General features: G+C 39.5%; 1 protein-coding gene across 1 annotated transcript in view; it reads left to right on the plus strand.

The window, feature by feature from the left end:
• Positions 1–2,511: 2,511 nt before the first annotated feature.
• The window catches only part of PPP3R1 (protein phosphatase 3 regulatory subunit B, alpha), a 112,943-nt gene continuing 98,655 nt past the window's right edge, over positions 2,512–16,799 (plus strand). Inside the window, exon 1 of the mRNA XM_072635377.1 lies at positions 2,512–2,678. Coding sequence (XP_072491478.1) covers positions 2,643–2,678 — 36 coding nt within the window. The 5' untranslated portion in view covers positions 2,512–2,642. The remainder of the gene's footprint in view (positions 2,679–16,799) is intronic.

Here is a 16,799-nt window from a genome sequence, read left to right on the forward strand (position 1 = left end):
TGGTATTCCTGGGTAAAAGATTATAGGCAGTTTAATAACGCTTAGGGTATAATTCCACATATAGTTTTTAAATGATTTACATTCACTTATGTTAAAATTTGGAATATTCCTCCCAAATTGCAATTTCAAATCAATTCAACAGTCATTAAGTGCAAAATATATGCCAAGCAGTAGAAATACAAAAATTAAAAGTCAGTCTGTCAAGAAACTTCAAGTCTTTTAAAAGAAATGAGATGTATACATAAATAACTCTAATACAAATAAAAATATAACGCCTCTTTGTTGTTTAGTCATTTCAGTTGTGTTCAACTCTTTGTGATACCATTTAGGGTTTTCTTAGCAAAAGTTCGCCATTTCCTTCTTCAGATCATCTTACAGATGAGGAAACTGAGGCAAACAGGGATAAGGGACTTGCCCAGGAACACACAGCTAGTAAGTGTCTGAGACCAGATTTGAACTTAGGAAGATGACTTTTCCTGACTCCAGGCTGAGCACTCTATCCACTGTACCACCCAGATATCCTGATAATGCCTCCATAAAAGACCTAATGCCATGCCTTATTGTGGCATGGAGGTAATAAAAGCAAGATAACGAGTTATTATGTATGTCATATAGAGTCTTCTTGTTCAAGGAAGTATTGGACTACATGGACTTGGATTCTGTGAAACTATGAGAAGGGAAGAGGCAGGCTTTCAGAGGAAATTTTTCTACACTAAACCATATTTTTACAGTCACACAATTGGCTAAAAGATGTAGCAAATATAAGAGCTCACGTACAATAAGAAACCCTAAGTTCACTAGTTGAGTTTTCCACTGTCACAGAAGATATCTGGAGCAGATTCCAAGTCAAAGAGAGATATAGATAATGAAGTTTTCCAGAGGCTTCTCTTTATGGATGACATTGTGCTGGTTATAGCAAATCCTGGAACACTGTGGAGCCTTTTGGATGAGAGCCATAACCATTCAAAAGATTTTGGCCTAACAATCCATACAAGCAAAACCATGTGTATAAAAAATGCCTATTGTCAAAATTATAACATACAGTATGATGGACAGCCTGTACAGCTCATTCATCAGTATATATAACTTGGACAGACACTTTAAATGGGTAACAAGTTGAGCCCAGAATTAAACAGGAGGGGCAGAGTGGGCTAGATTACCTATGAGAAACTGCAGAGCTCTTTTGATGAGCCCAAACTTTTCCCTAAAAGGAAGACCCATCTTTTTCATACCAATAGTCTATGGGTATAGTGTGGCTGAGTTATGAAATACTGTCGTCACCAAAGAATTTAAAATGAGTATTATTTAAAGGGCAACGAAAAGGTACATACTGGGTATGAGCAGGCTACAATATATAAATAAGGAACTATTGATATCATCAAATAAACATATAATTGAAAAGGAAGATGGATTGGTCTGCAGCAAAAATGAAGGATAACTGTTGATAGAGCAGTAGACTTGAGTGCTGTTATCACAATGTCAAGAAAAAGTGAGGAAAGGCCTCATTTCATCGGGTAAAACTTCCATGGTGAAATTATAGTAAGAAACAGATAAAAGTAACACAGAGAGTGAAGAATGGAAGGTTATAATTTGCATCACTGAAGGAAACTCATGTCACTTATACCTATAACAAATTCTTTCCATAACTCCAGCTACTGAAATACTGCTCTTCATTTGAGGTACGGCTCAAATGTCACTAGTGCCAAAAAGCTTTCCTTGATCCCTTCAAGACACTGAATGAAGAGTGGTTACAAAGAGTCAAAGATTCCACTAGAATTTTGAGTCTGTATGATTAAGAGAAAGGTGTTACCTTTGAAAGAAAAAGGGGTGAGTTGAAGTGTGGCTTCTGGGAGGGAAGATGATGATCTCGGTTTTGTACATATTGTGTTTCAGGTGTTAGCTATGCTTCTAGGTATAGAGGCACCATAAATAATTGGAAAAGTGGGCCCTTAGATTAGAGGGTAGGACTAAAGATAGATCTGGTAGTCATCTGAATAGTGGTAAGAACTGAAATGGCAGGATTGAAGGAGATTTCTCAAGGAAAGATGGAAATGAGATCAAGGACAGAGTTTTGAGGGATGCCCATAATCAGTGTGAGGAAAAGAGAAAAGGAATCTTGTTTCAAGAGTACTACTGAGGAATGGTCAGAGGCAGAAGGACCAGGAAGGAGGAGTATTATAGAAGACAAGGTAGGAGAGAATAAGCAAGATGAAGGGAATAAAAAATTGTGTTAAATGCTATAGAAAGTTGAAGGAGTATTAAGACTGGCAAAAGGAAGAGAATATGGTAATCTGATACATAAGATATCTGAAATACTTTAAGTTATTGTTTCTAGATATATTCTAGGTAAGTAACCAGTATTTACTGGTTAGGGTTAGGGTTGGTTAGTTACACGGTTACACTGGTTAGAAACACAGTTTCTAAGGAAGAATGTTCTGAATTCCAACTTGGAACCTGGGATGTTGGTAACTCATCACTGTTGCCTAGCAGGAAGGGACTAGAACATCTCCCCTTCCTTCCCTAACCCCAGTGACAGCAGCCTTCCCCTTCCCCCCCACCCAACCTTTTTTCCTAAGCTACTGTTGAAAAAGGAACAGCTGAGGTCCATCAATCATCTGGTCTTCACTTCCCCACCATTCCTCATGGCAAAGGCCCACAGCTCACAATCATCCTATAAGGTTAGTTATTTATGGGGCCTACCTATAGTTTATATATGAGAAAAGAGCAATGATTCCTTTGAAGTGCTGTTCAAATATTTTGTGTCTGGATTTTTTTTAAAGCTAGAGTAATCCTGTATTAGGACAGCAAGGTGAACACTGAGCCCAGGGTTGGAAAGATCTGAATTCAAATCTGGCCTCAAACACTTATTAGCCGTATGACCCAGGGCAAGTCATTTCACCCCTATTTGCTTCAGTTCCTCATCTGTGAAATGGGAACAATCTGGAGAAAGAAATGGCAAACTACTCCCACGGAATTGCATACAGTTGTAAATGTCTGAACAACAACAATCCCTGTATTATGGATCAACAAACAACAACACCCAAAAAATTTTCAAGGGCGACTGAATTTTTGGCGTCATTCAACTTAATAAGTATTTATTAAGCGCCACACCAAATACAGCAGGGTGTACCATAGAAATGTTAATGAAGCTAAAAGTATTGCTGTAGAGATTTCACCATGCTTCAATAAATTAAATTATAATACCGGACAATATATAGAGTCAGATGGGCAGTACCTCAGATAGAGCACTGAACTTTGAGTCAGAAAGACTTGAGTTCAAATTCTGCCTTATTTACTATTTGTAGGAACCTGAGCAAATCAGTTTACCCCTGCCTCAGTTTCCTCATCTCTAAAATGGAGATAACAGGACCTACCTCACAGGAGTATTGTGAAGATAAAAAAACACATGAAAAGTGCCTTCCAAATGTTAAAGTACTACAGAAATGCTAGCTAATGTTTTTAATATCAAATGTAAAAATATGTAATGAAGACATTGTAAAGAAGAAAGTGTAAATCTATGGAAGTGGTAGAAATGTATCTTGAAGAATTGGGATCAGTGGAGAGAATTGTAGATAAAGAAGTTGAGATATTATCTTCACAACCCTGTGATACATGTGCTCAATTTATAGTCTAAACAAATGGTATTATTTTTAAAAGTTGGAAACAATAAGCACTTCTTTCTGAAGTGGAATGCTGGTTATAGGTGTGGTGACCATACTTTCTCAAGCAAGAACTGAGCCTGAAGACCATGTCATATGAAGATAGTTTGGAATTAAATTGAAGTTTTTTCAGACTATTTCAAAAATTTAAGAAATTAGTCTGTGCAAGGCACTGAGCTAGGTGCTGGAAACTTTGGATATTTAGATTGGAGAAGATTAAAGAGAGAAAAGGTAACTTTTCAAGTATTCAAATATTTGTCAGGTGGCAGAGCAGTTAGATTCTCCATCAAGGGGGAAAGGAGTAATGGCAAGGCAATATCTCAAGTATCAGGGGGAAGCAAAGAAGGAAGAGGGAGGTAATTCAATTTAATTAGATAAATCCTTGATGGTAATTAGATTCCCACTCAAGATGCTCTCTGGTGTATACCCAGAGAAGGGGGAGGGGTGGTAGCTTCTGTTTGCACTAGAGTTTGGCAAGAACCTTCTAATTAGGAATCAAAGGCAGCTAAGCAAGATAGCTTCAACTGATGAGAAGCAGGAAGCCCACCATGAATAAATTAACTTCATTTGAGAACTTCTCTGAAGCAACTTTGCAAATAGTTCATTTAAGATTGTAATAAGCCATAAAAGCCATTAAGAAGAATGACAAAGAGGATCTCACTGAAAACAATTATGGAGGAAAAGGTAAATTTTACAGTCACTTGCAGAGAGTGGATTGTAATTTGGGTTTCTGCCAGTACCAAATTAACAATTAAAAACATACTAAAGGGAAGGTGGTTCTCCCTCCTAGAGGCCAAGTAAAAAGGAAGCTAGATCATCTCTCTACTCTTTAGGTTAGTGCAAAATAAAGTGTTCCTTAAAATAATGGGAAAAGGTATTTTAAGCAGGAAACAGAGAAGAAAAAGGATCCAAAGAACTAGAGGGAAATGTTGAAAGATATAAGAACAAGGCACAAATCAGCAAGGGGAAGAAAGACATTTGTAGTTAAATTATAAGAATAAGGCTTGAAATTGAAGAGGGATTGGGACACTTGGGAAATAGCAGTTTCATATGCTCCAAGGAATGATGGTATGGGTCCACAGGTGCTTTTAAGAGAGGTCATCAAGCACAGATCAGAAGAAGGGAGGTTAAGCAGCGATGGTTAGTGGCTGTTGACTGCCTGCTGAGAGATACCAAGATGGCTATTTGCCAATTTAACATAAAGAACAGAGATGTCTGTTCTCCACCCTGGGCATGTGTCCATAATATGATGGAGAGCCACTGAGACTTGATAAACCTGATACTACTATCCAGTCCTGGTGATTTATGGGGAAAGAAATGATACTACCAAAAAACTCCAAAAGCTTTGCTAACCATTATGAAGTACCAGGGAAGGGACTAAAGACTTTGGGTGCAAAAGTCAAGTTTATATCCCTGCTGTTGATTGAAGGAAAGTTTATTAGAAAAGTAGGGTAGGAAGTTACTAACAGCTACCTTAACCACCTTTTCATCCTAAACTCAAGTGGAATTAATCCAGGATCTTAGCCCCAAGAGTTAGGGGAATAAGCAGCGCCTCCCAGGCCACTGGCCATGACACCATCATGCTTGTGAAAATGTGACCTGGAAACTGCTTCTAAAAGTGCTACATCTCCTTCCTGCACAGCAGCCACAACACATGAAGGCAACAAAGTACTTAGCACTATTGAATGGTTCAACCATTTTCTGAAATAGGTATGGTTTTGAAATAATATTAAATAAGGTGAATTACTATCTCCTTTGAGGCTGTATCCCAAGGACTATTCCGTCTGACTGTTGAAACCTATGGAAAGAACACTGGCTCTGGAATTAGAGGACCTGTGTTGAGATCTCACCTCTGATATTTACCACCTGTGTGACCTTGGACAAGTCACCTAACTTCCCTCGACTTCATTTTACTTATATGTAAAATGAGAGGGTTGGACTAAATGGCTTCTGAGGGTCTTTCCAGATCTAGAACTGCGATCCTGTGATCTCATATATTTATCATGTTTCCCTGGAGAACTGCTTCTGAGCAGGAATTGTCTGGTGAATTTCTTATTCATATGCTCCATGCTTTGCACACTGTAATCACTTCAATGAGTTTTTATTCATTTATAGAATTGTTCCCCATAGCTCCATGGTTAAAAAAAAGTGAAGCAGTGAGTGAAAAAAAATCAAAGAAATAAATTTTGGTTCCATTTAAGGACAAACTTTCTAACAATTAAAGTTATCTATATATTAAATAGATTACTTCAGGAGGTAATGAGTTCCCCCTTACCAGAGATCTTAAATTAAGGACTGAGAATAGTTGTCAGAAATATCATACAGGGGATTCCTGAACATTTACAAGTTAAATTAGATGACCGTTGATGTTTTCTGAGATTCTATGATTCTGAAACATAGCATAAGATATACATTTAACGGAAATAGGAATGCCTTTTAAAGTGATATAATTTTATATTCATATAGTTTCCTCTAAACTAAGTAGTTGTAAATTTTTTATTTTACTGTGTACTGTAGGTAAATGAAAAACAGTACATTATAAAGAAATATCATGCAGCAAATCAAGCAATGGAATTGGTCCTTATAGTACAACTATATATGGGACATTTTATTTTTTGCAGTTCATTTAGAGGAAGAACTTATGAACATAGTTCACCAAAATATGTCAGTAAAAATCACAGCAATCTTAGTACTTTCATGAGATGTCTAGATACCGAGAGAGCATGTGATTGACAGTGGATACAGAGCTGGGGTCAGAATGTCCAGAATTAAAGTACCCCTCTGATACCCACTGGCTGTGTGACCCAGGCAAGTCACTTAACCTTTTAGTACTTTATCTAACTCTCTAAGACTATGTGTAGCAAAGGTGCTAACTTGTATTGGTAGAGAGTATCTTTATCCAAGAAATCCCCATATCAATGAAATAATAGATCCATTCTCTAACCCTGCTTGTAGATATATAGTGAATAATCTGTCCTCCATGTAAAAAAACAAAACAAAAAACTTTCAAAAGAAACCACTGTGACCCTGAGCCCATAACCCTGTTTTTGTGACAGTTCAAGTCTAAAGATTTTCTGGCTTATCTTTGACTTCTTAAAGTTCAAAAGGCTATCTTAGGGGGCTATAGAAGCCTGACACTGCTTATATTGAGCAAGTCAGCATGGTTACTTTTCCTGTACTTTTTTTTTTTCTCATTCTTCTGAACCCTTTTCAAGGGAAGGGGGGAGAGAAGAGACAGGAAGAGAAGACAAGAATATGCTCTCACTGAGATGGTGCCGGTAGAAAAAGTCCCAGAATGCTATGTGCTAAACTGGTGCAATGAATAGGAATGGCTGGTGGAAAAAAAAAGGGCCACTACAAGAGAGCCATGGGCAGGTTGGTGGAGAGCAGACAGAGTGCTGGGCCTGATATCAGGAACATTCATTTTTGTGAGTTCAAATCTGGCTTCAGACACTCCCTAGCTTTGTGGTCCTGGGCAAGTCATTTAGCCCTCTTTGCCTCTGTTTCTTCATCTGTAAAGTGAGCTGGAAAAGGAAATGGCAAATCCATCCAGCATCTTTACCAAGAAAACCCCAAATGGGGTCATGAAGAGTCAGACATGACTGAAACTCATTAACAATCACTACCATCACCACCACCACCACAACTACAACAATGAGGAAGCCAGAATGGAGCAGAATAGCCATGAAGACAGAAAGAAAAGAGCTCCATGCGACATCACAGGCTGGAGATGGGAGGAAAGAAAGAAAGGATTCCCAGAAGGGACTTACTGTAGACATGTGGAATTCTGGGCCGCAGATGCAAGCCCCTCAAATGGTGACACAGTAGCAACTGGAATAAACAAATGATATCTGTGGAAGCATGGAAAGCAGCAAACAACTACAGAATTTGGTAGATGTGCATAAGGATGCAGAATCTTTGTCACAGGACCAGCAATCACAATGTACTCATCCTGTTAGGACTTCCCTATTGATGCTGTGAGTTTGTTCCCTGCTATGACCCTTAGGTCCAAGTCCCATTTATGTCCTTATCTGCTTTGTAATAAACATTTTTATATCCAAAGTGCTTCTTGGTTGCTTCAAATTCTAGCAGGTGAGTTGGCTGGAATACATTACAAAGGGGCCAAATTCAGAGATTTTGAAAGGTACCAACAGACTCTCTGGATGGAGGCAAGAGGCAATCATTGAATATCCTCTAAGATCAAATTTATTCTAGCTGAGTAGAGCATGTGGGTTCCATATGAATTCCACTGAATGGCATCTCCTTGAAACTTTCTTGTTCTTTGATTTTTGTGTGTCACAAAGGATTTTTTGTCCTACCTCTGACCATTCTGTCTCTAATGATGCTTTTTCCTTAACTTGATACCTAAACATGCACATTTTCTAAGTTTCCTCTCTGCCTCAGTGACCCCATTCAATTTCACAGCTTACTTCATTGTAGATAGCTCCAAAATTCATCCTCATACTTCCAACTCCATGTATATTTCCACCTAGATGTTCCATCAGCATCTCAAACTTTTCTAAAACTACAACAATCACTGACCCTCCCCCCCAAAACCCCACTACAGTTCTTTTTTCTTATTTTCCTAATTTGGTTAAAGCTATTACCATTGTCCAAGTCATAAAGACTCAATCCCTACCTCCACCCCCACCCCCAGTCATCTTTTACTCTTTTTCTTTTGGTTCCACATTCACTCAGAAGTAGTCTTCCTTCTTAAGATTTCTATGTCTGTCTATTCCCTTCAATCCCCACATGGTAATAGGTGGTTATAATACACCACCATATTATAACCATAATACCATGGTTTCATGATTGTAACTGGTCATTCTCCTTCCAGTCTTTCTCCCATTCAATTTCTCCTTACTCTTCACTGCTACTCCTACCAACAACTTTTCACATTAAGCTTGGGGGCAGGGTTGGGTAAGGCAGGTCCCACATCAATCCCACTTTTGGTTAGGGTATAATGCCAAAGTGATACCCACAGCAACCACTATGGATATGCATGCATATTTCTAGGGTAAATTTGCAAAATATAAACTCTCTTCCTCAAAGTTGAAACCAAGATATTTATTCAGATACCAGAAAGCCAGTTTCACCATAGTAACAACAAAATTTGTTCACATTGCCAATAAAGGGAGCATAGTCATCCCCAAGCCTTCCCTCTGTCAAGCCTCCCCACAAACAAGCTCCCTTAGGCAAAACCACTACCTCTCTCACTCATGCTAGTGCTCTTCTCTGCCTCCTCTCTCTCTTAACTTTATCTCATTCTTTCCTCCTGCTGTACCCTTCCTGTTCCACCCTTTCAGTAAGCTCTTCCCACCATCAGCAACATATGACTCAAGCTGTGGGCTGGCCCAAAGCAGGTCACATGGACTTATTAAGGGGCAAAGAAGATCTTCAAATTCCCTTAACATTATACAGGGCCAGAGGGTTCTGGATATTTATGTATTCCTTGCAACCTCCTTGATGACCACAGGTCATGGAAGATCAGGCATATGTCTTACTGGCCTTGCAATATTAACTGTCAGAACTAGAGGTCCAGAACATTGGGCTGTGATGATACCTGGGTCAGACCTCCACAGAAAATAAATCCCTGGGAACACTGATAAAAGGAAAATGACTGGTTTAAAAAAATAACTGTAAGCACTAGAATCATCTTTCAGGAATCAGGTCAGTGCTGGAGAATAATTCATTAGCATATTCCTTTAACATCTTGGCCCAGATGAAATTGATCCTGGAGATTCATCCACAGGATTTCAAAGATTTGTCCAAGGAGGAATTTTGTGGTCTTATGGATAGCTGGGCTACCTGCTTGATGGGACACCTTGAAGTGTGGAGTTTGGCTCAATACTTGATAAGTTAGAAGCATTCTTGGCAAGAGTGCCAAGCCAAATATGATGATTCCATAAAGTTCTAGACTGCCAATCAATAGATTTGCCACCTACAGCTGGAGAAAAGATTTATGCTGAGCTATTCAACCTCCTTCTTAGTGCTGGGTCAAGGCTTACTTTGGAACATGTCAGACTTTTGCGAATAAATTTATAGAAGGATCATCTGTTCCTCTCAAAGATAAATTTATATAGATGGAAAGAGCTGATACCCTGCCTGCCCTGATAAGGCACTGCATCCATAATGAGTACAGACTCCATTCCTGCCTAAGACTATTGTGGTCTTTTCTGTGATGAGTCATAATCCTCCCCATCTTCTGAACTCCACACCAAGGGTCACATCCAGGTACCCAGTTGGTACAGAATCCCTGCAGCCTATAAAAATCTAATCTTGGTTTCCAGGCCCCTTGGGACAGCACCTGACTCATCTGTTCTGTTCTTCAAGCTAAAATTCCTTGACTAACTAATGTTCTGGGTCCAGGAACTTTAGAGAATTTCCTACATACTAACTTGGTCTGGCAAAGGCATGAGCCTACTCAACACTGGATATCAATAGTATTGCAAATGAGAGAGAGAGAAAGACATCCTCTGAGATAAAAATGAGTGACCCACAAGACCCAATACCTATGGTGATGACATTACTTTTGACCTAAAGAACTGACTCAATTCAACTCCCAATTCTAAAATATATTGATAGTCTAAAATTGTGGAACTCAGTGTCCCCAACATTGCTTTGGGGGTCATTTTCTCATATGCCACCCTATCCTCTTCCATGAGCTAATCCTAAACAAATTTATTCCTCATTTGGAGCATATAGGCAACATCTCGGAGTAATATGGCATTCTACCATTGTCCACATCGACCACAAGAATGTAGAATGCCTTCAGACTTCCCACTAGTTCAATCAATGTAAAATCTGTTGAAATTTGTTTTTTACGAGAGTCAACTCCATCAAATTCACTGGTGTCTAGAAGAGGATATCTATACTCAGGCCTGGCCATTTGTTCTCTAGGTGGGCATAATACTTGTGACTCAAGGAAAACTGATCTCATATGGAAGCAAACAAGCATTTATTAAGAACTTACTATGTACTAGACACTATGCCAAGTGCTGGAGATAGAAGGAAAGGCAAAAAATAGTCCTTGTTTTCAATGAGCTTGCAGTCTAATGGGGGAGACAGTATGCAAACTATTATGCATAAACAAGATACAGAGAGGATAAACTGGATCTCATTGGGAAGGCACTTAGGTTAAGGAGGCATGGGAAAAGTTTCTTGTAGAATGGGAAACTTTAATTAGGACTTGGAGGAACTTAAGAAGTAGAAATAAAGAGGGACAGAATTCCAGGCATGAGAGACAGCTAGTGAAAATGCATGGGGTGAGAAGATGGAGTGTTATGTTTGAGCAACAACAAGGAAAGCAGTGTCACTGAATCACAGAGTATGTTAGGGGGAGTAAGATGAAAAAGACTGGAAAAGTAGGAAGGAGCTAGGTTGTAAAGGGCTTTAAAACCTAAAGGGTTTCACATTTGATCCTATAGGTAACAGGGAGACAGAGTTTATTGATGACATGGTCAGATCTGTCCTTTAGGAAAATCAATTTGATAGCTAAGTGGATGACAAACTACAATGGGGGAAGACTTAAGGCAGTAAAGTCAACCAGCAGGCCATTACTGCAATACTCTAGGCATGAGGTGATAAGGACCTGTACCAGGATAGTGGTAGTGTCAGAGGAAACAAGGGGGCATATATGAGGGATATTACAAAAATAAAAATAACTTGGCCATAGATTGAATATGGGGGATGACAGTTAGTAGGCCTGGATGTCACTTAGCCTCAGAGGATTATGGTGCCCTCAATAGTAATAGGAAAATTAGGAAGCAGGGAGATTTTAGAGGAAAAAGATAATGAGTTCAGTTTGAACATGTTGAATGTAAGATTTCTATAAGACATCTAGATGCCTATAAGATATCAACAGGCAGATGAAGATGTAAGATTAAAAGTCAAGAGAGAGTATTCTGCATAGAGATGATAATTCAATCCATGGGAAGTGATGAGATCACCAAGTAAACAGGAGAGAGGGAGAAGAGGAGAGCCCAGGGTAGAATCTTGAGGGACAAGCATAGTTAGCAGGTGAAATCTGGATGATCTCATCAAAGTAGACTGAGGACAGCCCAGAAAGGTAGGAGAGAGCAAGGAGAGTGCAGTGTCATGAAAACCTCGAGAGAGAAGAAAGTATCAGGGAGAAAAGAGTGAATAACAGTGCCAAAGGCAACAGAAAAGTCAAGAAGTATGAGTTTTAAGAAAAGGCCATTAGATTTGGCAATTAAGACACTATTAGTTATTTAACTCCTGCATCTTCATTCAAACTTTCCACATCCCTCCTGATGAGCAGGAGTAAAGATGGGAAAGAGGGGTGGCATCCATCTCTGCGGAAGTACTGGCAGCTACAAAGGACGTTGCAGTGCAGCCAAATCTGCCTTTTACTGAAAGAAATTTTCAGGCTCCATATCGTTCTTTCACACTCTACTCCCAGTAAGGCCACCTGCTTCTTCTACATTCAGACTGTTCTGTTCATAACATTCCGCACCCTCCCTGCCCCGCCAATAAATGTCCCCCTTTCTATGTCTGATCACCTTCATTCTGATGGACAGACAATGGTACAAGCCAAAGAAAAATACTCCTAGTGCTAAAATTACTGTCATGAAGATAACTTAATTGTCACAATGTCCACTGTGGAATTTCATTTGTCCTTCATTTGCTTAGTCCATATGTTGACTCACAATATGCCCTTCTATACAAACGATGACTTAAATTCATAATCTCTTCCTGACACTCATGCTATATACTTCAGTCTCCAAAGTCAATGATTTACTGAGAGAATCGAAAGCTTCCTAGGTTCACTTGTACTTGTATATGTGCAGCCAAAGCACATACAAATAGGGGGCCTACTTCCACTGGTAGCCCTTAAACATTAGTATCAGATGTGGCTATCAACCTGAAACTCCTGTACCATCAGATCTTCTCAGAAAGAGATAGAAAGATCAATAAGCACCTCTTTTCTACTAGCCAGAGCTACCCTCCTTATTTGGTAATCACCTCAACCCTGAACTATACCCTCAAATCCACTAAAAATGGATTGGCAGGAAGAATGTGTGGTGCTGCATATCTTTGACTCAAAGAGGCATTAGAATCACCTGAAATACCTGCTAGATTGACATATCTGTGGGCCTGAAGAAAGGATATGCCCTAGATTTGGCAGTCTTCTCCCACCAATACAACCCTACCACTCCAGAGGCTTGAAGCCTAGGGAAGCTTTCTTGTGAGGAAGAGTGGTACACAACCGAGAGAGACGAAGCAGATGCGACTAAGTCATCAGGATATGACTGAATTCTGTCCATGCTAGTGAAGAGCACCAGTGGCAGCTAGACTTCCCCTGAAATAAAGACCTAGACTTCAAAGAGGCAGATTGACTTTGGATACAGTGTTAATTTCTCCTACTTCCTGAGGTTTAGAATACTAAACTTCAGCATATTTCCTTGGCTTTGAGCCCTGAGTGGTAACTGACTCATCCCTTATCTTAGCTCTTTGAATATTGGTGCCCTCCATTCACTCTGGTAACTGAGTTGAAAAGATACAAGATACAGGTAACTGACTTGTCTTTGAACTCCCCTGCTCCCCATTTGTCTTAATCTTTATCTTTATAACCCAATCCTCATAAAGATTAACCCTCCTCTCCAGTTTCCTTAACTATTGGCATATGCCAATCTGGCTTCAGATAGAATCTGACACCTCCCACCGCAAAATCAACAATTTCAAATTGTCTTCTGTGCTTAAAAGATGAGGTACTGTTTCCCAACAGATGGTATGAATGCGCAATAAGCCGAAAACCAACCAAACAGGTGGTTATATTCTTCTACCAGATCTGAGACTGCTATGCCCTGAGAATTTTTGTAAAAGAAAATATAAAAGTTTTGCTCATCCATCCCATTTACAGGTTTCCTAGTCCTATCTGTGACAGGGAGGGAAAAACATAAGTGTCTAGGATCTATCATAATGAGCATACACTCAATGACATAAGTATTTTGAGACTGACCTACTCTGTAATGAACTCCAGACCTGCTGGACCAGATGGTTATCTTTATCAAGATGGATCATTGTGGGAGTGTGGTGTGGATGGAGAAGGGACATCTACAACTTCATTCACAAATTACAAGATAGTGGGAAGATAGTATTCCAAATGCACTTTTGTCAGGGTAAATAAGTCATACTGTTTGAGTCTGCAGAGTTCCTGTGGTTTTTCAATAGTTCATGAACTCTTTCTTTCTAGGGCATGTGGAACTGGGGAGTAGTAGTCCATCTGGACCATATCCCATTTGACTCTGAGAATACTGACCAATATGCCAGTCCAAACTGTACTTTAAAGCATTGCCAACTCTACCTCTTTGCCAAGCTGGAAAAATGCCACCCAAAGCAGTGGGAAACAAGTTCCTAGACATTATCATAGGCCAGCAGGGGATGTGGAAGGAATGGTCTAATGGAGTGTTCAGGATCCACTTAGCCCTATTCTGTTGAATCTTTTTATCAGTGATTTGGTTGACTACATAGCTGACATATTTATCAGATTTACAGATAATGTGAAGCTAGGGAAGTTAACACACTAGATTGACAATGTAATCTATTTGTGGGCAATAGCAGTTTGATTTTTGTCCTTGTAGCTCCACTATCTAATACGCAGTAAATACTAAACAAATGCTAGTTTAATTGAATTGGACAGAATCAAGATTCAAAAAGGTCTCAGCAACCTAGAACAATGGGCTGAATCTAATGGGATGACATTTATCAGAGATCAATGTAAAGTTCTCTGTTTGGATTCCAAAATTTAACCGAACAAGTACAAATGGTGATTTATAGCTAACTGAACTGGGTGATTAATAAATGTTGAATTGAGTTATGATGGATTGTGAACTCAATAGGAGTCCAAAATATAAAACAGCACCTTAAAAGCTAATGTCATCGTAAACTGTATTAACAGATACAAAGTGTTCAGAACAAGAAGTGGTAGTTCCACTACACTTTGCCTTGGTCAGACCACATCTAGAGCATCCAGAGCCATCTGTTCTGGGTCCTTCCTTTTAAGAAGGGCACTGAGAATCTGAAGCATGTCCAGAAAAGGGCATCAAGGTACTAATAAGATTAGAGATTGTAACAGACCAGGATTGTTTGAAAGAGCCAGATGTTTTTAACCTAAGAAGATATGGGGATGGGGGGTGTAGGTAGGAGGGGGTTAACTGGGATTTGATAGCTGTCTTAAAACACTTGAAGGGCTGTCATGTTGTGAAAGGATTAGAATTATTCTGCCTGTCCCCAGAGTGTAGGAGCAATGTGGGTGAAGGGGGTGAAGGAGTTGCAGAGAGGCAGATTTCAGCTTGATGAAAGGAAAAACTTTTGAATTAGAGCTATCTTAAAGCACAGTGGGATGATTCAAGTTCCCCTTCACTGGTGGTCTTAAGTAGAGGCTAGATGCCTAGTTAGGGATGCTGTGGAGGGGACATTCCTTTTTGGGTACAGCTTAGAATCAATATAGTAAAATAGAACAAGTAATGGATTTGGAATCAAGACCTGGGTTCAAATTCTAGCCCTTCCACATACTATTTATATGACCTTGAGCAAGTCCCCAAACCTCTCTCTGTTTCAGGTTCATCTGTAAAATAAAGGAATTGGAATAAATTACCTGTGAGGTCGTTTTCCAACTCTATTATCTAATGTCTTCTGAGGTCCCCTTCAACAGTGAGAGTCTATGAAATAGCCTTAAGTTAGAACCACTGCTTCAGTGAGCACTCCCATCTCAACCAAAGATTTTAATGGTATTTCATGTTTGGTGATTAGTAATATTCTTAGCCCTGGCAACCAATCTCACCGACCTAATGAGGTGTATCTGAAGGAATTCTGCAGGATACCATAGGCAGAAATTGACTGTGGTAAACTCAAGCATTTATTTTGGCTTTATCTTGGCCCCCATATTAACTTGACTAGACTCTCTCAAATCATTCTTACTGATTAAAGATGCTTCAGATATGGCAAAAGGAGATATCTTCTCACAAGTTGCCAGTAGTGTGGTTGAACTGGTTCATATTGGCTCAAAAGAGCTGACTATTAAATTTCAGTGTACTTATATCTTAGAAACCAGCAAATACTACAAATCAGACTTTGTTGATGACTTAGAGCAGGGGTGGGAAACCTGTGGTTTTAAGGCCCTCTAAGTCCTCAAGTGTGACCCTTTGACTGAATCCAAACTTCACAGAACAAATACCTTCATTATGGTATTTATTATACATATTGAATGTATTTATTAGGGGATTTGTTCTGTGAAATTTAGACTTAGTCAAAGGGTCACACTTGAGGACTTAGAGGACTGCATGTGGCCTCAAGATAGCAGGTTCCCCACCTAAGACTTAATAAAGTGATGGAGAGCCTTTGGGTACTTCTGTAAATCTACTAACTGTAAAGACTGAATTTGATTCCTGAAGGCAACATTTGGAAGAGGACTGGCATCTCACATTATTATATATGGACCATTATATATGGACCTAAAGCAGCATCTCTGGACTGCCCAGAACTGTAATTTGTGATCTTAAGCTGGTTCAACTTCACCATAGTTTATATATCACAAGATGATAACAGCTGAAGAGCCAACACACCATTGTAGAAGCTGGAATATGGACAAGTCACTGCACCTTCAGCCACTGTTAACAAAGAGGCTAGAGTCAATCCACTATCAGAGGGCTCAAGATCCCCATGCTGAGCCCAGCTGACCACCCTTCTTGAAGTTTCCAAGTTGAGAGAAGATCCATATCCATTGTTTTCCTCTACAGATGTTCACAATCCTGTATATTTCCTAGGAAGGTTCAAAGGAGAGTGATGCTTTTGTCATGAAAATCAGGCAAACTGGACCACTCCCCTTTCCTCAGCATGTTTTACCATACTGAAACATTTGCTCTTACGATTCCACATGCTTGGAATACCCTTCATCTCCTCACTCCAGTCTCTGCCTACAGACACCCTACACCTGCTTCAGGATCAGCCTCAAATGTCCCTTGTTGAAATCTGCATTCCAGTCAGAAGTGGCCTCTCCTACCTCTAAACTTACACAGCATTTAGTTTGTCCTACTCCTGAATTTGTTAAATACTGCCTTGTACCGTTGGTATTTGTGTACACACCTTCATCTTCCTGACTACATTGTATACTTGAGG

The sequence above is a fragment of the Notamacropus eugenii genome, chromosome 1 (assembly GCF_028372415.1).
Source record: "Notamacropus eugenii isolate mMacEug1 chromosome 1, mMacEug1.pri_v2, whole genome shotgun sequence".
Taxonomy (NCBI): Eukaryota; Metazoa; Chordata; class Mammalia; order Diprotodontia; family Macropodidae; genus Notamacropus; species Notamacropus eugenii.